This window comes from Aulonocara stuartgranti, assembly GCF_965226115.1.
Source record: "Aulonocara stuartgranti genome assembly, chromosome: 23".
Lineage (NCBI taxonomy): Eukaryota > Metazoa > Chordata > Actinopteri > Cichliformes > Cichlidae > Aulonocara > Aulonocara stuartgranti.
The window spans coordinates 21,154,001-21,177,476 of record NC_138958.1 but is presented as its reverse complement, the minus strand read 5'-3'; the positions used below and the strand labels follow the sequence as shown (position 1 = coordinate 21,177,476).

At 41.7% G+C, this 23,476-nt stretch overlaps 1 protein-coding gene across 8 annotated transcripts in view; it reads left to right on the top strand.

The window, feature by feature from the left end:
- Positions 1-23,476, top strand: part of agap1 (ArfGAP with GTPase domain, ankyrin repeat and PH domain 1) — a 188,034-nt gene that overhangs the window by 81,744 nt on the left and 82,814 nt on the right. For all 8 annotated transcript variants that reach the window (XM_082524688.1, XM_082524689.1, XM_082524686.1 and 5 more), the window contains 5 exons: positions 4,855-4,913; positions 6,007-6,094; positions 13,522-13,607; positions 13,770-13,911; positions 17,456-17,590. In XM_082524688.1, coding sequence (XP_082380814.1) covers positions 4,855-4,913; positions 6,007-6,094; positions 13,522-13,607; positions 13,770-13,911; positions 17,456-17,590 — 510 coding nt within the window. The remainder of the gene's footprint in view (positions 1-4,854; positions 4,914-6,006; positions 6,095-13,521; positions 13,608-13,769; positions 13,912-17,455; positions 17,591-23,476) is intronic.

The window sequence follows — 23,476 nt, the reverse complement described above, 5'->3', positions numbered from 1 at the left end:
TGTTCCTCCCACGCGCTCCCAGATGCTTTCGCTTCATCTCATCTGGACTTTCCCTCTTCTTGCAGCACAGATTCTTTCAGTCGACATTTGTGTTTCTGTTTCTGTGATGACCCCTCGGCAGCCTGGAAGTAGACTAAAAATACCAGATCGTAGCTAAGGGCGGTCATCACAAAACACGACAAAGCATCATCACTGTGCAGATGTTAGTCAGTGGTCTTCTCAGGCATAAAAAAAAGTCCCAAATCAGCTCCAAAGGTAGATCAGTGCAGCCTGAAGCTGTCGTATTTCTTCCTTTAAACCCGGCCTCACCTCCCAGTTCAACCACCAGCTGATGCTTCGTCAGCCGCTAACCATCTCCTCGCTTTGCTGGTGCATCATACTGGGAACCAGCAGAGGGGAACTGGAGGGCTGTGATGGAAAACAGGAAGCAGCTGGGTCAACATCCTGCCTGGCAGGGAGGGAGGGGTCGGCCCCGACACAGGCCGCCGTTTGTTGAGTGGGTGAACAATGTCCCCCTCTGTGTGCCCGCCAACCAATCGAGACGCTCCTCTCTGGATGGTTTCCAGACAGATGAGATGTTGGCAGCAGCAGTTTGGGCTCATTAAAGGGAGGAAAGAGGAGCAGTCAGGATGCTGTGTGGTGGAAAGTCAGTGGTTTTTAAGCTAAAATGAGGAGATTAACCTCCTAACACCCGAACTCTATCATGGCATGCATTTTTAATTTTTCTTTGCTATTTGGGATGATTGGGACCTGATGAATGTAAAAACAAAGAATTACCAGATTTTTGCTTGTTGCCTAATTTTTGTTTCTGAGAAAAATGAGATCCACATATGAGGACATTAGTTTTAAATTTCGTTAGAACAGTGGCAGTATAATGTCCTCGTTAGTGGACATCAGGCCCTTGTAGAGAAAAATTAAGTATTTTGGTCTAGACAACCGAAAACGTGCTGTCCACATATGTGGATAAGATAAGATAAGATAAGATAACCTTTATTAGTCCCACACGTGGGAAATTTGTTTTGTCACAGCAGGAAGTGGACAGTGCAAAAGTTATGAGGCAAAAATTAGAATACAATAAGAATAAATACAGTACACAACTGTACAGAATAGAATAAAATACTATATACAGTAGAATAAAATAAAATAAATATACAATAAGATAAAAATAGAATACAAATACAAATACTATATACAACTGAGTAAAAATACAACGATGACAGAAAGGATTATTGCACTTAGTATTATTGCATATGTGTGGATGTGTGTGCTTGATCAGTTAGTCTTTATTATGGAGTCTGACAGCAGTGGGGAGGAAAGACCTGCGAAATCTCTCCGTCCCACACCGTGGGTGCCGCAGTCTCCCACTGAAGGAGCTGCTCAGTGCTGTCACAGTCTGCTGCATGGGGTGGGAGATGTTGTCCAACAGGGATGACAGCTTAGCCGCCGTTCTCCTGTCACTCACCACCTCCACTGGGTCCAGAGGGCATCCTAGAACAGAGCTGGCCCTTCGGATCACCCTGTTCAGTCTCTTCCTGTCCCCAGCAGAGATGCTGCCGCCCCCAGCAGACCACACCATAAAAGATAGCAGAAGCCACAACAGAGTCATAGAAGGTCTTCAGGAGTGGGCCCTCCACCCCAAACGACCTGAGTCTCCGCAGCAGGTACAGCCTGCTCTGCCCTTTCCTGTAGAGGGCGTCTGAGTTATGAGTCCAGTCCAGTCTATTGTTCAGATGAACACCAAGGTACCTGTAGCTGTCCACAGCCTCAATGTCCATACCTTGGATGTTCAGTGGTTGCAGTGGAGAATGCTTGTGCCTGCGGAAGTATACCACCAGTTCCTTGGTTTTACTGGCGTTGATCTGGAGGTAGTTCAGCTGGCACCAGTCCACAAAGTCTTGGGTCAGACCTCTGTACTCCTTGTCGTCCCCATCAGTGATGAGGCCGACTATTGCAGTCATCAGAGAACTTCTGCAGGAAGCACTGGGTGGAATTGTGGGAGAAGTCTGCAGTGTAGATGGTGAAGAGGAACGGAGCCAGAACCGTTCCCTGTGGGGCCCCCGTACTGCAGACGACCCTGTCCGACACACAGCCCTGAGTCCTCACATACTGTGGTCGGTCGGTGAGGTAGTCCAGGATCCAGGTAGTGAGGTGATGGTCCACTCCAGAGTTCACCAGCTTGTCCTTTAGAACCGAGGGAAGAATGGTGTTGAAGGCACTGGAGAAATCAAAGAACATGATTCTCACAGTGCTTCCAGCGGTCTCCAGGTGAGCGAGGGAACGATGTAGGAGGTGAATGACGGCATCATCCGCTCCAATGCCAGGCTGGTAGGCAAACTGAAGTGGGTCCAGTGATGAGCTTGTTAGGCGCCGAAGCTGAGCCAGGACCAACCGCTCCAGGGTCTTCATCAGGTGGGATGTCAGAGCCACCGGCCTGTAGCTGTTGAGGTCCTTGGGGCGTGAAGTCTTTGGCACTGGTACAACACAGGAGGTTTTCCAGAGCTGTGGGACTCTTCCCAACCTCAGGCTCAGGTTGAAGAGGTGCTCCATCACCCCACACAGTTGGTCCGCGCAGGACCTGACGACCCTCGAGCTGATGCCATCTGGACCCGCTGCCTTCTTGCCATTAATCCTCCTCAGTTCCCTCCTAACCTGGGTGGTTGAGAGAGACAGGCTGGAGCCTTGTGTTGAGTGTGTATTGGATGCTACAGTTGGGGGTGGGGGGGAGTGAGCAGGGTGAATAGAGGAGGTGTGAAGTGTCTGAGGTGGAACAGCAGCAGTGGGGGTGGGTGAGTCTGCAGCCGATGTTGCAGACTGCCTCATGGCTGAATCAAATCTGTTGAAGAAATGATTCAGTTCATTTGCCCATCTCACATCCCTCCCAGGCAGAGAGTTCTGCTGTTTGTGGCCCGAGATGGTTCTGAGGCCTCTCCAGACTTCACCAACGTTGTTTTGTTGAAGCTGGTTCTCCATCTTCTGCCTGTAGCTCTCCTTCCCATTCCTTATCAGTCCCCTCAGCTCTCTCTGCACCCTTTTCAACTCCTCTTTGTCTCTGGATTTGAAGGCCCTAGGAGGATGCCAGGTGGCCTAGGAGGATGCCAGGTCCTAGGAGGTTAAAATTCAGAATTGAGACAAAAATGTAAAAAAGAAACTACATTAAAACATCAGAAACCAGCTGAATCAAAAGAAAATAAATTTATTGAGATATTTATTAGTTTTCTGTCAGTCTTTTTCCTCCATAGGGAGCATCGCACACTCTGCACGAAAACTGTCAGTGTGAGTCTCAGGTATCAATGCGTTAGAAAACCAGTGTTTCATGGGGCTTTTAGCACTTCCTGTCAGTACTGTGTAGTCTGAGGGTCTGCAGGCTGACACAGATTGCTGCAGATGAATTAGTAAAGAGGGGCTGGAGGCTCTAAGTGGCTCTGGCCCACTGGCCTACTTAACGGCAAGCCCGAGGTGTCTCAGAGTCCAGCAGTTTTAAAGGAGCCTGCGGTGGGATGACGGCTACAGAAAACATCTGGACGCCTCACGTTTTCTTTTTTATGAAAGGCGTTCATCAGCAGTTACTGAAATACAGCTTCTTTAATGATAAACTCAGAGGTTAAAGGTCGCACATCTCTATGCAGACTGAAGAGATTCCCCATATGTGACCACAGACATGTTAATGTCAAAGTATTGAAATTAAGTTGTATAAATAGAAATATTTTTAGATTGAAATGCCAATTATGACTAAGTTTCAATATAGATGAAATTAAAATGTCCCAATTTTGTGATTTCAATATGAGTTGAAATGTGACTTTAAATATTTTGATTTTATTTGTTGTATCTTATCCAGTAAAGTTTGTTTGAGGCTTTGAAACATTTTCTATTTACTTGATAACAGAACTTAAAGAACTACAGCTCCATATTGAATACTTTAAAGGTGTGTTAGAGTACCTTTACTGTACGGTTTTTAGCTGACTGTAGAAAACAAACAAACCCAGCTCTCTGTAAGAGGCCACATTCTTTCAGTAGGAGGGCCCAGATTTGGTCCACGGGCCTGTGTTTTCTCACTGCTGGTGTTTTGTCCTGTTTGAAGTGTGTGTGTGTGTGTGTGTGTGTGTGTGTTTTTAAAACCACAGAGTGTTTTTGTTAGAGAGCCGTCTCTGCAGTGTGAGTGGAAACGACCTCCCTGATAATACCAACATTATTGCACTCCAATAACACACACACACACACACACACGCACACACAGTGCAAGTGTGTGTGTGTGGTTTGACATCATTTGGCCTCCGCCCTCCTCATTTCCCATGACCTCTGACACTCGGCACCTCAGATGGTTGCAGGAGTTAATTTGTGGGGAACCTTTAGAAGAATTTAGAATACAAATATTTTCTCATCTACTGATTTTGTCTTTATTTCCTGATTCTAACATTTGATTGATTGATTCTAAGATTAAAGTGCTTAAAGAACATATAGATTAATGTAAGTTGATCTCCCTCTTAATGGACTTGTACGTTTTTATATAGTGTTATTTTTTGGTTGCTTTTAACCTTTGTATTTTCTCAGCTGTGGTTCTTCATGGTTCTTCTGTACCATGACGGTATTTCTGATCGTGTCCTGTTATCGTGTTCAGTCTGCTGTGACTTTTGGCCTGGTGTTGGTCGTCTGTCAGCTTTAACAAGCCTCTTCTTCCTCTTTGTCACCCTTAACAAGCCTCTTCTTCCTCTTTGTCACCCTTGACACCACTGAGGAGGAGCTGATTGGCTGCCTCGTTACTCCATCAGGCATTTTTAATTCCATTTTTTCCCTGAAGGCATCACATGTTCCTCACAGTTTAATAATGTGTGTTTTTCCTTTCTTTGTGTCTTCCAGATGCGTTTGTAAACAGTCAGGAGTGGACGCTGAGTCGGACGGTGCCCGAGCTCAAAGTGGTGAGTTCAGAGCGTTAAAGGGGAGGGGGTCACCTGTCCAAGAGTCAAGCTTCAGCGGGATGGCATACCACTATGGAGATCATTTCCTGCCAAAACTTAACAAAAATCCCAACAAACAAACAACAAACAGAAACATTAAAGAGATTTATTTTTTAAATGTCGAGATTGGCTGCTGTTCAGGGGAGCAACTCAATGTAAAGGTGCTCTAAGTATTTTATTTTGAAGATTTAGTTACTTCTAAAAACCCAACCTGGACTTCTGTCTCACGATTCCTGACTTGCAGGCTTTAGGACACTACAAGAAGTGAATACACGAAGATAACCAAACAGATGTACAATTTTGATCATTTTAACTTTGAAGATTAAATAAAATAAAATAAATGATGGATGTTAAAATTGTGAGATTAAAATTTCATAAGTTAAATGTTTTGAGATAAAAGTTTAAAAACATGTTGAAAATGTAATTCAAAAGTAAAAATGATTAGATGAGATTAACTATGAGGTCATGTCAAAATTATGAAAGTAAAATGTCAAAGTTGTGAGATTATAACATCAAAATTAAAACAATACATCACAACCATGAGAAGCAAACTTTAAAAGCAAAATGTTAAAATAAAGTCAAATATTTACGTTAAGTATAAAAACTATAAGACCAAAATATTAAGCTCAGAGATAAAAGTAAAATATTACATTTTATGTCTAAAATGTCAAAATTATGATATAACTTGGGGACTAAAAAAAAAGCTTTTATAGCACAATATTAAAATTTCAAGATAAAAGTTAAATATTCACATAATGTATAAATATTTTAAGAGTAAAATATCAATATTTTCATTTAACTAAAATTTAAGTTGAGATTATTATGGGCCTAACAAATAAAAAATTGCGAGTAACTATGATTCATATTTCATTTCTGCTGAAGCATTTGTTTGTCCACTCACAGAAGCAGTAACAGCTCCATGTGCTTGAATTATATCATCTTCACCAGCAACACTAGAAAACTTTTAAAACCAGTATGAGTTCCTGTTGATGGAGTGATTACAGTCTGCTGAATGTTTTAGGAGATGCTAACTTCCCTTCTGTCTCCCCCTCAGGGCATTGTGGGTAATCTGGCCAGTGGTAAGTCAGCGCTGGTCCACAGATACCTGACGGGAACGTATGTCCAGGAGGAGTCACCAGAGGGTAAGAACATCATAGCATGTCTGTCTTTGTTTGGCTGGACCAGCTATTTCTTCTTCTTCTTCTTCTAATAAAATGGCAGAGCAGTCGTCCGCCTTCTCAGACTGAATCAGTCTAAAACACAGAGGAGAAAATAATGAGCGGATTAAACGTCATTTAACGACCTCCTTACAGCACAAGCCTAACCAGCAGAGCGAAAAAAGCTCCTCAGTCAGGCTCAGAAGCTTTCCAAGTCGCATTAAAAAGAGATTTCACTCCACTTTTGGGAGAAAGCTGAAGTGGTTTTTTTTGGGTTCAAATAAACATTTGTAGAGTTTGAGATGGAGCTGAATCACCGCAGGAGGCTTTAAATGATCAGATCTGCTGGTTTAATGCCGATCTGTCAGCCTGTTAGAGGGAAAATATATCAATATAAGCAATGAGTGACTGAAAATGAATACTGAGTGAGATGAAAACAGCAGAAAGTGACATTAAAAAGTCAAACTTTTATTAGATATTTGTTCTGCTTACTGAAAAACCAACAAATTTGACCTCTTTGGGGCGTGAGCGTGGATTTAAAAAGTGAAGAAGAAGTGATTTAAGCATAACATCGCGCTCAGTTGCTTAATATCTGAGAAACAGTGAACACCCAAAAGGTTAAACTTCTCTGCTGGCTGACCCAGAATCACTTATGAAACTTTAAAGATGACTTTTTGTCTCAGAGAAAAGATGAAGCCCTACTTTCCTCCGGTGTCTCAACTCACACGCCCTGCAGGGACGGCCATATTCCTCATGTAATATTAAAGCTGCCCACACACACACTGTTACTGTACAGGACGGCAGGGTCCTCAGGCACAGACCCACTTTACGAAACCCGCTTTAATATTTCAGCACATGAGCTGTTTCCTCTCAGGGATCCTGCACGCACAGCCAAGGCACTTTCTGCTCACTTTCCTTTATCAATCACACCGACAGACGCTGCAGCGCTTTTACTTTTCATTCATTCATCCTTCTACTGTCCAGAGAGGTGGTGCACCGAACTCACAGTTCAAACCACTGGTGAGGAGCTTTAAGCTCGAGTTGTTTAGTTGAAGCAAAAAAGCTTCTTTATTCCCTCAGAAAAAAACAACAAAAAAACTGCATCTTTCTGATAACTAACAGGGGCGATACCTCTGCCTGTATAAAGAAATCAATGGCATGTATGGAGGACCAAACTTGCCAAAATAAGCAAGCCAATAACACAAATTATGCCATTAAATGCACCTATAAAAATATTAAAAATGATTGCCGTCTTTCACATGAGACATAAATGGTTTTTTTTCTTATGTATTATTTTTTTCTGTTTTCCTTTTTTTTTTAAATTTATCTGTCTTTATTTATACATAAGTACGTCATTACGTTTAGAACTTTTAAATTCATCTTGCAGCTGCTTTTATGTTTACTCATCTTTATATTTATTTTGCAAGTTATTTATTTTTATCATCAGTGTTTTTTATTTCTTTTTTAATTTTGGCAGTTTTGGTCCTTCGTGCATAACTAAAAATATATATTTATGAAGCCTGACACCAAGTTTTTAAAAAGTTTTTAAAAGAGCTAAAAGAAGAATATGCAAAGGATGAAAATCCAATAGTTAAATCAAAATCAAAAGTTTATAACAGCTTCAAATCAAGTCTGAAAACAGTCTAAAACTAGTAAATATATAAATTAAAGTCCAAAATAAACTCTAAATAACCCAGACCAGGTCCATAAAGTCCCCAAACAAACACAAAAGAATTTAAAACAAGATCTTTTATTGTTTAATTTCTTCTTTGTTGCTTTTACTTACCATGATTGCCTGAACGTTTTATTGTTGTAAATGTTTTTTGGGTTTTTTGTTCTTAATCTTTTCACTGTACATTTTAGTCCAAAACCATTTTCCAAAATTAACAAAAAATGGCAAAAATCAGGTCAGAACCACAATCCAAACACAAGTCTACAATTAGGCCCAAATTCGTTGACATCAATTTGTATATCAAATATCAATATCAAATTACTCTAAAAACGTCTAAAATGATGACCAAACTCCGTCTGAAATCAGTTCTTACATGGTCCAATTTAATGAACCCAAAATAAGTCCCGAACACCCCAAAACAAAGTCTAAAAGCAGTAAAAATCAGTCTAATATATTTCAATAAATATTTTCAAAACTCGTGTCTATGCTCAGTAACGTTAACATATTTTTAAAGAAAGTTTTATTTTCTTCACTATTTCCTTGTTTTTGGTTTTAGTTGCGTTAGTGCTCAATACCCTTCTTTTTGCTGTCCTTTCACATTAAAAGCTTTAAGTTGGCTGACCAGATGAAACTCCGTTACTTTAAAACCTCTGCAGAACGTTTTGAATTTTTCAGTCTAATTAAAAATGCTGCAGCCAGAAGTCTTCAGACGGAACAGAGTCAAAGAAGTACTTTGGCTACTTTTGAGGGTCCGCTGTGGAGCTGCAGCTAATTACCCCCTGCCGACCTCTTTGTGTATTTAAAGCCTTGAAAACCATCAAACATGGTTTATTTGGGAAGAAACCTTTGCTGCTTTTGTTATGTTGTTATGTGGGGACCCACCCCGAAATCAGCCCGCAGACCAATTTTAGCTGCTGGTCCCTCTGCGGAGAGACTTCGAAGTGTGGGAGGCAGGAAGAGGAGGAGGTTTATTTTTTTTAATTTAATACGCCTGCAGAGAGGTCGATCAAAGGTCAGCTGATAAGAGGGGACCCCAGGGACTACATTAAAGCACAAAAAAGAAAAAAACTACAAGCAGAGCAAAGACAGCTGGGAAGAGAGTTGGTGGCGATGGGGAATCCCAGAGCAGATAACTTCACGCTAAAACATGAGAAAGTCTTCCACGGTGGTGACGTTCTCCTCAGTGTCGTGCTGCTAAATGCCCGGCGGCCTCCCGCCTTAATTACACTGCAGCGCTGCCAAAAGCAACACGACACGGCTTTTCGAGCAGGTCCACATACCACATTCAAACAACGGCTCCCCCTTATCTCTTATCGAATTACTTGGCACCACTGCCCGTCGAGGAAGCGGCGATTCAAGTCCAATTAAATAAAAAAAAGGAGATAAAAAGCTTTTCTGAAATCGTTGCATAACCACAGAGAAATAAAAGCAGCCCAAGGGGGAAAGCTGTTTTGAAATTCCTCGGATCTAAAAATACGCCGGCTGCCTGGATTCCCATGGCGATTGATTGGAAGCGGAGTTGGTGGCTTGCGAGCGGCGAGGCGACCGCAGCGCCATGAAGCCACCGACCAGAACTATTCTGAGGCTGCAGGCTGGAGCCTCGCTGCTGCAGAGGGAAAAAAAGCTTCATCGCTGACTCAAAAACATGCAGGTTGCCCAGATTTACCTCTGTGGTGCGTTTAAGGACTGTCAGAAATGCCCAGATTTATTTCTATTTCTAAAGACTCTGACACTTTGCAGAGAGTGAAATCCTGCAGAAGCAGCACTGATAGTTTGAGAAAAAGTCCGACTGAGACTGTTTGTACAGCAGCACATGGGATCCATTACAACAGGGAGAGAGAGGGGAGCTATGGTTGGGAAATCACCCACAGCCACCAAACTAATGCTGCTGACTGTGGTTTGAGGAGCTGCCGCTCTCACAAGCAGCCAAACATCATTCACAGATTCTATTGTTCTCGTGGCTTTAACGGAAAAAGAAACGCTGGGAGGCATCAACAAAGTCTCCAGTCCAATCTTTCCAGAACAGTCATTAAGTTTTATTTTATTACTCTATTATTATTTTTGTCAGGTTTACACAGACATGTGGAGAGGCAAGCTTTGGTTCAGTCTGCGATTTGTCAGAAAAGAAGGTGACACCCCAAAAGTTTAGTTCATTATTATTTATTCTTCAGTGATCGTACCAGAAGGAGCAGGAGTACAGCTCTGAACATCCAGTCACGAAAAACAATCTGCGGCTACAAGAAGTCAACAGAGTCTCAGCATCAAGGAGTCATAGAAGACACACGTGTATTTAAAAACCTCAGATTTAATCCTGCCCATAAAAACTTTTCTCTTGCCACAAGGGGTCACCACAGTGGGTCGCTCTGCATGTTTAATTTGGCAGATTGTTATGCTGGGCAACTTTCCTGACGCAATCTCAAACGGGATTAGTGTCTCCGACTGGAATCTAAGCAGTGACAGGTGAGTATGGTGGCCACCACACAAGGCAAAGATTAAATCACCTCCCAAAATTTCCAAATCTGAACCTAAAAAATTTACAAGAAGTCCTAAACTTATTCCAAAATTGAATCCAAAACTTACTAAGTCCCGAATTAAGTTTAAGTCAAACCAAAACCCAGTTCAGAATCATCCAAACCCCTAAAGAGTTAAAAATCAGTCTTGAATCAAGTCCCAAGGTTAAACACCATAAAAGTAAGTCCAAAAACCAGATCACTAAATCAGAATCCCAAACTGAAAAATGTCCAAAATTTACAACAAAACGAAGTCAAAGTCAATTTAAAACAGTCCAAAATGATTCCAATCAAGTTCTTAAAGAGTCCAAAATCAAAGTCTTGAATAAAGTCCCGTAGTAACTGAAACAGCCCAAATCTAAATCTCCAGTAAGTCTAAAACAATTCAAAACCAGATGATTGTAAGTCACAAATCAAGTTCAAATGCTGCAAAGCCACCTCCCAGAAAATTTCAAATCCAAGTGCAAGTTTTAAAGGGCCTCAAACTAATTTTAATAATAATTTCAACCCACAGTCCAAAATCAAAGTCTTAAATCAAGTTCCAAATAACTCAAACAGCACAAAACTAAGTCCCCAGTAAGTCTAAAACAGTTCAAACACAGACCCAAATCAGAGGACTAAAGTCCAAAATCTTCCAAACCATGTCCCTGAATAGTCCATAATCAAAATGTAGAATGAAGTCGGTTTTTAAATGAGTCTAAAAGCAGCTTAAAGTCAAGCCAGAAAAAGCTTTTTTTTAAAAACATAAATAAATAAAAATCTACTCACCAAAACCACAACTCAGAAAGTCAAACTTTCTAAATACAGTCGAGTTCAAACAACTGAAAACTAAGTAAACTGTAAATCTGAAACAGTCCAGATGCAAAACATTTAGGAAAAAACATAAAGAAAAAACTCTGAAATGGTCCCAAAACATAGTTGATAATGAAAACAGTCTAAGGTTGATTTCCTGCTGCCATTAGGTATCTTTAGTGTAATGCTGGGGCGGGGCAGCATGTTAAAGCTTTGTACTCCGCTGGCTCTTCCACATCATTACTCATACAGAGAAAACACGTTCAGCATGTTACAGAATGGCAAAGAAATCCAAAGTTTGCTGAAAGTGATTAATGTGACCTCAGCAATGTCTAATGACTCAGCGTCTTTGTATAAATCTGCAGTAACGAGGTGGTGACAGTGACATAAATGAACCCAAACTCATGAAGGAAAGCGGTCCATCCTTCCTCTCACCTCTGTCCTCCTCTTCCTCTCAGAGCTTTTCTCGTGTTTACGTGTTTGTTTATTCACTGCTTTGACCTCCAGCTGACTGCAAATGAAACTGTGTACTGTTCTTTACTGCTCTTTCTACTTCTTCTTCTCTCTCGTGTCCTCTCTTTGAACCTCTCTCAAACACCTTCCTCGCTGTCTCCTGATTGGACTGTGCATGCATTAACTGTGGCTGTTGTTTTGCTTTTTGTTTCCTCTCTTTCTTCCTTCGGGGCTGATCTTGTACAATAGCTGACGTGGATGCAGGTAACTATCCTTCCTCTCTCCTTCACCTGTCCATCCCTCTATCCTTCGATCCATCGCCTCATTGGTTCAGACAGCAGCACGTTGAGATCAGCTCGGGTTCAGCACCGCGTCTCATCTCCGCGTCATCAAACAACCGCCAAACATCACGCTGCACGTCTCCAGGGATTTAACTGCTTCATCTTTCATTTTTGTTTTTTGTTTTTTTACATGTTTGTACAAATAATTTCATCAAGTCAGATTTGAAACATCTGGATTATTTAATGCTTCCAGCTGCTGAACCTGAAGCTGAACTCGATTGGCTGCTGCGACTGAATGTGTAGCTCCGCCCCCTCATTATCTAATCATATTTTTTCTCGTCTCCATCCTCATCATGTTCACCTGCTTCACTGATTTTCTTCCATCTTGATCAAAAAAGGTGAACGATCTTAGATTAATTTCAGATCACTAGTGAACCATTTTTCATGTTTAGTAATAAATCCGTGTTCACTTTCCTTTTTCTGCCTGTTTAAACTCCAAAGGATGAACTTATGACTTTTTATTTGTCTTTAAAGAATCAATAAGTGATTCTATTAACCGATTAAAGAGAAAATCGTAACACTGGAGACTTTAATTGCATGTGGGGATCAGTCAGCTGTGTTTATGATCCTGTTTCGTACGTTTGTTCCTATAATGGTGCAGAAGTAAGATGACTAGATGGCTGTATTGATCAGTAAAGACATTAGTTACATGTTAAAGGTATTAATCAGTTTATCAAGCTGGACTCATCGCAGAATGACCACAGACACACACACTGTAAATAAAAGATCGACATCCACTGTAATAAGTTGTGCTGATGCACTCCTCAGAAGCTTTGAGGGCTTTTATTGTGAAAGGCAGCCCCTCTCACAAAAATCAGCTCCTCTTGACGCAAATATTTAACGTCAGGGTAAAGAAAAGGGCAAGTGATGGAAACATGTCCACTTCCTGTGCTCGCCGCTCTCTAAACATCTACTGTGTTATTACTGCAGCTGCGCTAGCTCGGCCACGCCATCCCAAGATCAGCTGATCCAGCTGAGAGAGAGAGAGAGCCCGAAATAACACCGGTGACTTCCTGTAAATGCTGAGGAAGAGACGCTCGTTCCCACAGTGACTTGCCACACTGCTGTTTATATTTGTGTCAGAGTGGAGTTTCTTAAAGCAACAGCAAGCTTGGAGATGAACGGTCAGAGCACAACAAAATGCACGAGTTCACGGTAGAAAGAGGCAGAAGCTGTCGGATCATCAGTGCTCCTGATGAGATGTTCCAGGTCCTCAGTCATCTGCAGGCACCTGTTACAGCAGAACATCAGGTGGGAGCAGGAAGCTCCTCCTTCTGCCCCCCTGGATTTTTGACCCTGTTTGAAGCTGGTTTTTAGAGCAGTGTAAGGCACTGAGAGGCTTCCGTATTGCTTAAATGTGGTCACAGCCACAGACTGTACATAAAAGATGGCTTACCCCGTTTTGTGTTTTTTTTTTTTTTTTTTTTAACCCTTAGTGTTTTTCGCTCTCAGCTGCTGGTTATCTCCGTCATCCCCCCATATGTATTAGTTTACTTTCCTGTCCAATCACCTCCCTCCTGTGTAGCGTTCATCATCTCACACTCGATCAGCCGGATCAATCGATGATCGGCTCCACCTCCCTGTAGATCAGACCTCCTCCCACCGCTGGCATCGCTGTTAGTAACCTGTGTGTCTTTTCTGCAGGCGGGCGCTTTAAGAAGGAGATTGTAGTGGACGGTCAGAGTCACCTGCTGCTCATCAGAGATGAAGGAGGCCCCCCGGAAGCACAGGTGGGTACTGCACCTCCTTCTGACTGGACTGTGAGAACACTGTGAGCCCAGAGAGCCCAGCATTTTTGTTAGGCTGATATTTGTGAGAAATAATGATTTTATGCTTTAAATAAAGTTTGGATTTACAACCTTGTTTGTGTGTGTATGTGTGTGTGTGTGCAGTTTGCGTTATGGGTGGACGCAGTCATCTTTGTCTTCAGTCTGGAGGACGAGATCAGCTTTCAGACTGTTTATCACTACTTCAGCCGCCTCGCCAACTACAGGAACACCGCTGACCTGCCGCTGGTGCTTGTCGGCACACAAGGTACTACACACACACACACACACACACACACACACACACACACACACACACACACACACTAGCCTCTGTATAGACACCAAATCTTTGTATTGTTTAAAACTCTACTTGAAGGGGTTTATTTTTAGTCCCTAGCAGGAAGCTCTCTCTTTCTCTCTGAACAGTCTGCTTTTCTAGAGCTTTGCTACCACCTAGTGGTGCACAATCCTAATTGCAGCTGTAAACTTGACTTCATTGCCTCTGATTAGCATTTTGTGGCTGGTGTTAATTTTAAGTTTATTCCTCCTTTTCTTTATTTGTATTTTATGCACTCATAAAAGTATTAGAAAAAATGTCTGCCCTGCAAACTGCCGTTATTCTACATAGATCCAGATATAGGAACCATAAAACTGAGAAGACACAGCAGGAAAACATCAGTAGATTTGTAGAGTGTTTAGGCTGAACGCTGGCCAATCCGCGCATCAAAGGACATGAATAATTCTTTGTCATTACAGTTTTGTCTTTATTATCAGTCTGAACTGAAAGTTATTCCTCTGTTTGGACATTTTAAGGCAGCATTTTCATTTGTTTTACTCTTAATGGATCAGTTAATCCAATAAAGTAATGATCTGATTAATAAACAGTTGAGTCAAAGCTCACCATGGTAACTGATGCTGCTCCTGACCTGGTGATTTTATGTTTGGGTTTAAAATAATCTGGAAGCAGCACATTTTTATTTACAGCATGATTTTAATAAACTTGATAAGTTCTCTGCTGGAAGAATGTGTTTTAACTAGAGATGGCACGATACCGATTCCGATATCATAAATTTGGATATCTGCCGATACCGTTATGAATCCGATATAGCGCATTTTGTAATGAATAAAACTGTTTTTTTTAATAAATATCTTGCTGCATTTTGTATAAGTTTATACTCAAGTTTTAAAAAACAAGAGACTGAAGCTATTCTGTTATACCTGTATGCAAAAAATACACTGCACCCAAAACATTTTATAGTTCAGCAACACTGATCAATCTAATAAATTCAAACCTACACCATCCTCCCTATTCTGGCTTTTTATAGAGTACTTACCTACCTAACTAATAGGGTTGCCAACTCCCAGCAAAAATATTAGGGAACCAACGTCCGCCCTTAATAATCACCTTTAATTTAATGCATGTGTAAAACAAATGCACAGAAATCAATTATTTTTCTACAATAATTAAATAGATTCAACATCTTTCTTCAACAGAATTACAGACTGCACAGATGGTACCTTCCCAAAGGAAAAAGTACTATAGCTTACTAGGGTGTGTATTAGACTTATTAGTTACTATATGCAATAATGGATTTCTATACATTTAATCAGATGACCACTTTTGTTGTAAGATTCAGATAATTATTTATTCAAAGTTTTTAAATGACATAACAAAGAAAAATATTTCTTTGTGCCCCCCTTTCCCTGTTAATGCCCTACCTGGCCCCTGACAAAACTTTGCTAGACCCGCCCCTGCACAGTTACCAGCTGTCAGCTACATAAAAAAGGATCCTGGTGTTATTTGTCTCTCAGAAACAGTTCATAACTTCCCTTCAACTCATTCATGTCACCTAAAAGGTAAACCTGTTTCTCCATCACCTGTTCAGCTCTGATGATTCAGTAAGGACATCTCCTGGTTTCATCTTCATGTTTCCCTCTCACCACATATACAAACACATATCATGACCAGCAGCTTTTACAGCTGTGGCTCCAGCAAACATCAGCTGATACTAGAAAGTAGCATTAAATAAATTCTAACAACAGCTCATCAAGCTTAAACGTGCTGCTGTTGTTTATCCGCTGGTCTCCTCTTTCTAGCGCAAAGTGGGCGATAAACAAACAAGAGACGGGACTTGCGACAGAAAAGCTGATCAGCTGATCATTGATCAGTTTCATGTTTGAAGTAATAACAGGAGAGGGAGGGGGAGTGAATGAGAGAAGTGGATGCAACTGCGCAGCAAAGACAGAATAACTCCAGCTTTGTGTCTACTTTTTAATTCTAACTGAAGTACGAGACAAATCGCTTCCCACTTGTTTTACTTCTCTGGGATAGTTTTCGCCGAGATGAAATGCCGCGGTTAGGAAGCATGTAGCGAGGCTCCAAATGCTCCAACAGACCACCGACAGGTCTCGCAGACAACAGCCGCTCTATCACGTGACACATACTGCTCCGATGCGCTGAGCTGGGTTATGCCAAGTAGCATGTTTTGTGAGGTGATTTTGTGATACTTTGGATCGGATTACATTTTTTATTTCTCTCCGATATCCGATCCAGTAATTTAGGTCAGTATCAGACCGATACGATACGTAATATCGGATCGGTCCATCTCTAGTTTTAACATGTCTGATTGGTGTAGGGGCACTCATAGGGATGATTTTCTGAGGAAGAGAGCCTGAAGCAGGTAGCAAAGAAAGATGAAAACCACCAGCATGATACCTGTTATCTCCTGCTGGGGTTTTAGGTTTTGTTGAGTCAGCCAAGAAACAATGAAAGCCTAGCTGTGTTGACGACTCTTGACTCTTGAAGCAGAGTCCTGCTGTGCTGTTACTGAGCTGAAATCTTGTATGTATGAATGTATTTACAGTCTCACTGAGTTTGTCCCTGTAAGCTGCAGGCGGAGAGAAACACCAGAGAGCACAAATATTCTCCACAAACGAGCAACAATAAAGACCCAGTGTTTGTGTAATCACTGAAATCATCTCAGGACGCCGCTTCCACATTCTGATATTCATTTCCAGCCGCAGTTAAAGTTACCTGTATAACATCTGCCTGCCTCTGTCATCCTTTTTTCCTGGTGTTCACCTGAAAAAACCAACATGAACCCATGTTGAGTTTAACAGCCAGCACATCTAAGAGTTGGTTCTACATTCTTTAGCAGATAGGTTAAATAAAACAGAGGCAGGTACAGTGATAACAGGAGCAATTACTTTGACACATGTGGTCCCTCAAACATTAAAACAGGAGGAAACGTCTTTAAACACAGGACAGGTTCTTCATGTCACCTCCAGTGACATCTGAGTCATTTTAAAGTAATTCTAGTGTTGTTCATGGAAGCGTTCATTCCTTAAAGTGAAATACTCTCGTATAAATAATTACAAATATTACTAATAGATGTTATTTGGCAGATTTTTGCATGAGCCGGTCCTCTCTAGAGCTGTTGTTACTACCTATTTTGTTGCACTTGGAAGTAGCTTAATCCAAACGTGCTTATTACTCTCATAACCAGCAGATGGCGCCAGAGTACTGCTGAAGTTTTCCTAGTTAAAGTCTGGGCTCTTGTTTCTTTTCACCTTCATGAGCCACAGCGCTGATGTGGAGGCGTTCCTTCTGATTCTACAGGCCAGAAATCTAATAAAATACATGACTGAGTCAGTCTTACGGCTTTTATTATATTTATGACACCTTATATACCTACATTAGGGTAAACGCCTGAATAAAAATAGATTGGTGCCTTTGAGTTTCTTTCTTTTACTGTAAAATGTGGATTTAAAGTTAGACTCAAGCTCTTTCTTTGTCATTTCCCTCTCAGACGCCATCAGCTCGACCAACCCGAGGGTGATCGACGATACCCGGGCCAGGAAGCTCTCCAACGACCTCAAACGATGCACCTACTATGAAACCTGCGCCACCTACGGCCTCAACGTGGAGCGAGTCTTCCAGGATGGTAAGCAGCCATCTGTCAGGGAAAAGTGTCCAACACGACCGGGAAACCAGAGTCCAGTCCTCTGGGAAGGTGACATTCCTCCCCGGCACACTCCCTCCTCCTCCTCCAACGTCCCGGCCGGAGCCATTCGAACGCTCTTAATCACACATCAATTAAGACTTAAATGGACCCGCTCAGCTATTTAGCTCAAACCGAACAGCAATTAAGTTTCATCATAGCGGGGGGAGGAAGGTGGGGGGCTACAAAAAGAGACAATTCCCCAACGGGATTAATAAAAGAATCAGACATTACAGCGGGAGGAAGGACAAAGAGGAGGAGCAGGAGAGTGTCCGGAGCCGTCAAGGTCCTGACTGACCCAGACACTGCATGCACATCTGCATTAAATGAGTGAATAAATATGTGATCTGATCTGTGTCTAAGTCACAGTGACACAAAGACACAGTGTGTTTAGGTACGTAACTGACAAACAGTTTAACAACCTTTACTGAACAAGAGCAACCTGTGATTTCTGAGGGTGGATTTCCCCTGTTCAAAGTCATTCTGTGGTGTAGTTACTGGGAAGAAGCCATAAAAAGTGACGTATCTTTAGTTAAGTCCCAATTAGAAGCCTCAAACCTCAATGTAACTGAGCTTTAGGTTTGTGAAGTATATCCCCTGATGTTTGGCGTCTTCCTTGGTTTGAAGCCCCCAGTTTACAGTGTTGCCTCGGCCATTCTTCACGTATTGGTTCATAGGTTCATTGCGTCTGAAGGCCCAAACTTACGATGCCACCTCCACCATCTTAAGTCGTTTGGTGCTACATGTTTGGTTGAGTATTAGACTTTCTGGGCCCAAACTGTGATGCGAGTCCTGACCGTGATTTTCTTTGTGTTTGTGATTTTGTCTGAGGCAATTTCTTGGTGATTCATTGGATCTGAAAGCCCAAATTTGTGATGCTCCTTCATCCACATTAAATTTTTGTGTCCATGAATTCTTCCCGAGTTGATTTTTGCTGGATGTTTGATATGGTTTGGGACTTCCTTGGACTGAAGCCTTATGAACCCAGACGTGAAGCACGGCAGAGGTCACCTCTGCCGTGCTTCACGTCTGGGTTCATGAATTCACCTCAAGCCACCTGGCACGAGACTTCCTCGCTATGGAGGTCCAGACTTATGATCATCTCATTACTGAGTTTCAGTTCTGGGTTTGTGAAGTTGTCTTACATCATTTGATAATGGACGTTCCAGGCAGGAGCCAAGAGGGCTGTTTTTGAAAAACCACCTGCACCTGTGGTTTCAGCTTTTTGTCCTGCCTCCTGCACGCTCTCCACATGTAACACGTTCATTTCTATTTCCAGTGTGAGGATGCATCGAGACAGGATTTCTGGAAACCACCAGTTCATGTGTGAAAGTGTCTAAAGACATCATAATTTATTTCTGCTGCACCAACAAAGATTTACCAAACTGTGAACTTGGCCCTACAACATGAGTATGCGTACCCAGTTATGTTTCACCACTGCTTGTGTTACGTCCCAGCAGCAGCAGTAGTAGAGTGGACCTTTACCAAACAGAAATCTTAGGCCTGCCTAAGACTGAGAAGTCTTTGGTTGATTGGACTGAATCACCCAGATGATCGTTTGTTTGGCTTTCTGACATCACCAATGAGTGATGAAGGCCTTTAGCTGCTACTCTTTTACCCATCCTGCTTTGTGCTGTGTGACTGCAGTGCTGAACCTCTTTCAGACATTCAACAGGAGCATTTTCAAATGTTTGATCGCTCTGAATGCAACAGTTTTAGGACAGAAAGACACAAATCTGTGAAGCTGAATCATCAACAGGAGCAAACAAAAAAGCGGCAGAAAGGTTTCAGGAGAAAAGTTTTTTTTCTCTCTCTCTTATTGCAAATGGTAAACCCTGCGGCTCATTTTTCACACTCTGAGAGCACATTAATAAGAAGAGAGGCAGCAGAGACGTTAATGAAGCGGCGGGCGGGCGACCGGTCGGCAGGCGCGGGGTTAACGGCTGTAATTAGAGAGAGAAATGGATGACACGGACTCAGCGGTTAATTAGCAGCGACTCTGACGGCCTCTGGCTTCTTTCGCGTCCACCTGAGTTTCACTTTGAGTGGGTCTGATCAGATTCTGCCGCTCAGGCTCGGTTTACAGGGTTACAGGTTTGCTCTCTGACTGATGACGACGAAGAGCTGGGAAATCTGTCGTCCGCTTTACGATTGTTTAATGATTCACAGCTTAACCAAAGCCTGAAGCAGACATTTAGCAATCAAAGTCACAGAAATAAAAATATGTCAAGGTGAGGTAGATAGACTGCATGTTAGTGCAGAAAACTTCATGTACTGAGATGGAGCCCAGATGTTAAACACTTCATTTTCAAACTCCTGATTCTGGATTTCAGAGACGTTCTCTTCAGTGTTGACCCGCCCACAGGTGACCAACCATGCTGTGATATGAGGCTGAATCCAGAGCTAACCTGACGATGGTTTGAGGTGGAATGAATGTGACGAAATAAGGCGTTTGATTGCTTTGTTTTGATCCTGGATGCAGATTTTAACAATAAAAGCCCTGCTAATGATTTAAGGCAGGGGTGGGCAATTCCAGGCCCCAAGGGCCAGTGTCCTGCAGGTTTTAGATCTCACCTTGGGTCAACACACCTGAATCACATGATTAGTTCATTACCAGGCCTCTGGAGAACTGCAGGAGCTCATTTAGCCATTTAAATCAGCTGTGTTGGTTCAAGGATACATCTAAAACCTGTAGGGACACCGGCCCTCGAGGCCTGGAGTTTCCCACCCCTGATTTAAGGGCATTTCATATGTAAATTTTAGCTGGTAGTCATCACATCAGGTGACATGATCACCTCTTAACCTGCTTGTTTCATATCTCCCGCAGATCTTTGGCTCATATATAAACTTTTCTGTACGGAAACAGAAGTTAAGCTGAAAAAGAGGCAGGTGATCCCCTCTGTGCAGCGTCGCCTCATTTCAGGGGAACTAAGAGTATTTCTTACATCTCTTAATTTCATGCTTTTGCATTTATTTTTAATAAATAAACTCAAAACAGACAAAAATGTTGTAAAGGATATAAGAAAGTATCATCGGCTTCTTCTTCAAATCAGGTTGAAATAGTTTAACGCTCAGTGCAGTTCATCTATGGGGACTACTTTCTGTGGCAGATGAAGTCCCTGTAAAGTGCAGCGTGTGTGTGTGTCTGTGTGTGATGAGACAGCATGTCCAGAGAAGGAACAGACACAAGTCTTCATCCATCATCTGTGGGCAGTCATTGCTGAGTGTGTCCTGCAGGGGGCAGTGCAGCAGCAGCAGCAGAGGCTCGCTGTGTCGAGCACAGGAAACAGTCGAATCCTCAGAGGAGCGAAACACTGCAGACTTTTAATTGTAAGAGAAGAAGAGCTGCTGTGTGTGTGTGTGTGTGTGTGTGTGTGTGTGTGTGTGTGTGTGTGTGTGTGTGTGTGTGCGGTCGGCCCAGGAGGAAGCTTTCCACACTAAACGCTGCCTTATTATCCTCTTAATTATTCCACTCTGTGTGTGTGTGTGTCTGTGTGTGTGTGCGTGTGTGAGACACTGTCTCCTTGTATTCTTCTCGTCATTATCCCAAATTAATCAGTTTTCTAATCACCCAGCAGAACGATGCAGCAGCCTGCAGCTCTGAGTACGTGCGTGTGTTTGTGTTAGTGGGTATTTATATTTTTACTGTGTGTGTGTGTTTGTGGGTTTAAATTTGAGTCCGCTTTAACTGCAGTGTGTCGGTCAGATGTGTGACAGATGGCTCAAGTGGGGTTGTCAGCTAAGAAGGTTGGTGGTTTGATTCCTGGCTGTTGAGCAAGATGCTGAACCCTGAGTAGCCCCGATGTGTGTCAGTGTGTGGATGTTATGTTAAACGTGTTTATGGGAAGAAAAAGGCGCTCATATAAATGTATGTGTGTTTGTGTGTGTGTGAATGACGCTTGTAGTAGGAGTAGAAAAGCACAACATAAGTATAATTTACCATTTAGAGACAGAGAAGAAGACACACGAGCGTGAAACAGCAATGGGGACTTTATCATTACTATTATTTCTAACATTATTATTATTATTATTATTATTATTATTATCGTTGTTGTTATCATGGGTTTATATGGGGTAGGGGCACCTTTTGGCTTGTCTTTGGACACACCCCTGTCTATACGTTATGGTGTGTATGTAAATGTTTATCTTATTGTGTGAGCTACAATCGTGCTGCCGTCGAGCTGATTCCCAGTATCACCTGTTGGTTCACCTGTTTACAAAATAAAAGCCTGCACACAAACAGGAAGTTGGTGAACAAATAATGTCTGAAACCTACTTGCATTAAATTTGTATAGTTTTTTATTTTATTTGTTGCTTTGTTTTAATGTAGTTGTTAACTTAAACCAGTTGAGACGTCATCTTATCACCAGGAAGTTTCATTTATACAAAAATAATACTTCAAAATTATTTACACATTATTTAAAAATCAATCACAAAGGAAAAATACTTTACATTATATATTATATTAAAAACCTTAAATAAAAAAAACCCTACGTAGCAGATTTTCTTAAATGCTGAAGGTTTTGAATGGACTTTGGTGGGAGATGTTTGTGCTCTACATACACTTTTCTTCACCGTATTCTTACTTTTGTGAAATATCTGTTATTGATTGATTGATTTAAAACAGCAGTGTAATAGCTGTTATTGGAGGCTGATCGATGCATTTATTTATTGATCGATTCTGCAAACTTTCTTCTTGTTCTCTGATTTAAATGACATTTTGCACGCATGTCGATGGAGGGTGAGGTCACACTTTATGATGGAGCTGATGTTTCTGAGCGTATCGATTGTGCTTTAGTGACCTTCGCTGCGCTTTCAGACGCCATCAATCGCGGCCGGTTGGCCCAGTGGTCGAGATGGGGGTGGGGCTTTAATTACCCAATGCTCATATTCGGCCTCGTAGTCAGCTGGGGCGTCATGGCGACAGGCAGAAGCTTGCAGTGCCGAAATGCTGATTGGCACTGATTTGACTTGATTTGTGTGTGTGTGTGTGTGTGTGTGTGTGTGTGTGTGTGTGTGTGTGTGTGTGTGTGTGTGTGTGTGTGTGTGTGTGTGTGTTAAATGTAATAGAGGCTTTGATGAGTCGCAGTGGCGGCACCGAGATGAGGAAGTTGCATGAATGACCACAACACTTAGCATTAAACATAATTGGCCCGCTTGTTGTAATGACGTTTTTTGAGCTAGGGAGGGGTGAGGAAGAGGAGGAGGAAGGTTTCATTCTGTATTTTATGCCGTTAAACCATCATTTTACTTTATTTCAACCCACCGAAGCTTTGATGAACCTGAAATTTTAACACATAAGAATATCATCGTGTATGATTATATATGGATACTTGTAAGAATCTAATTAGTTCATGATCCAACAGATCCAATAATAATCACATGTGAACTGTAGCTGGTTCATTTTGGGCATTTTAGCTGAAAAAAGTTACTTTTAACAGTTTGACAGCTTTTATATTTTTATTTAAAAAAATCAATTCTAACAATTTTGTAGCAAAAGTTTCACATTCAAGTTAAACATTTAGGTTCCCTGATGTGGTTTTATTAAAAAATTGGACCAAAGTGTCTAAGTAATGTCAGGAAGTAGCTAAAATGTTTCTCATAAATGCTGCAAACCTATGTTTGTATGTTTAAAGAGGTTATTTTGTTCTACTAAAATTGATTTACCCTCATTAAAAACCAAACAGTATTCACATCTGAGAGAGAACCTGTCAGTTTTTGACATTTCAGCTTCTCTAGTTCAGACGTTTCACCTCCTGAGTTTGGTTATATTGAAACATTGGACCAGTCAGTACTAGAAAAACCTGCCAAAAGATTAAAAACCTTTGT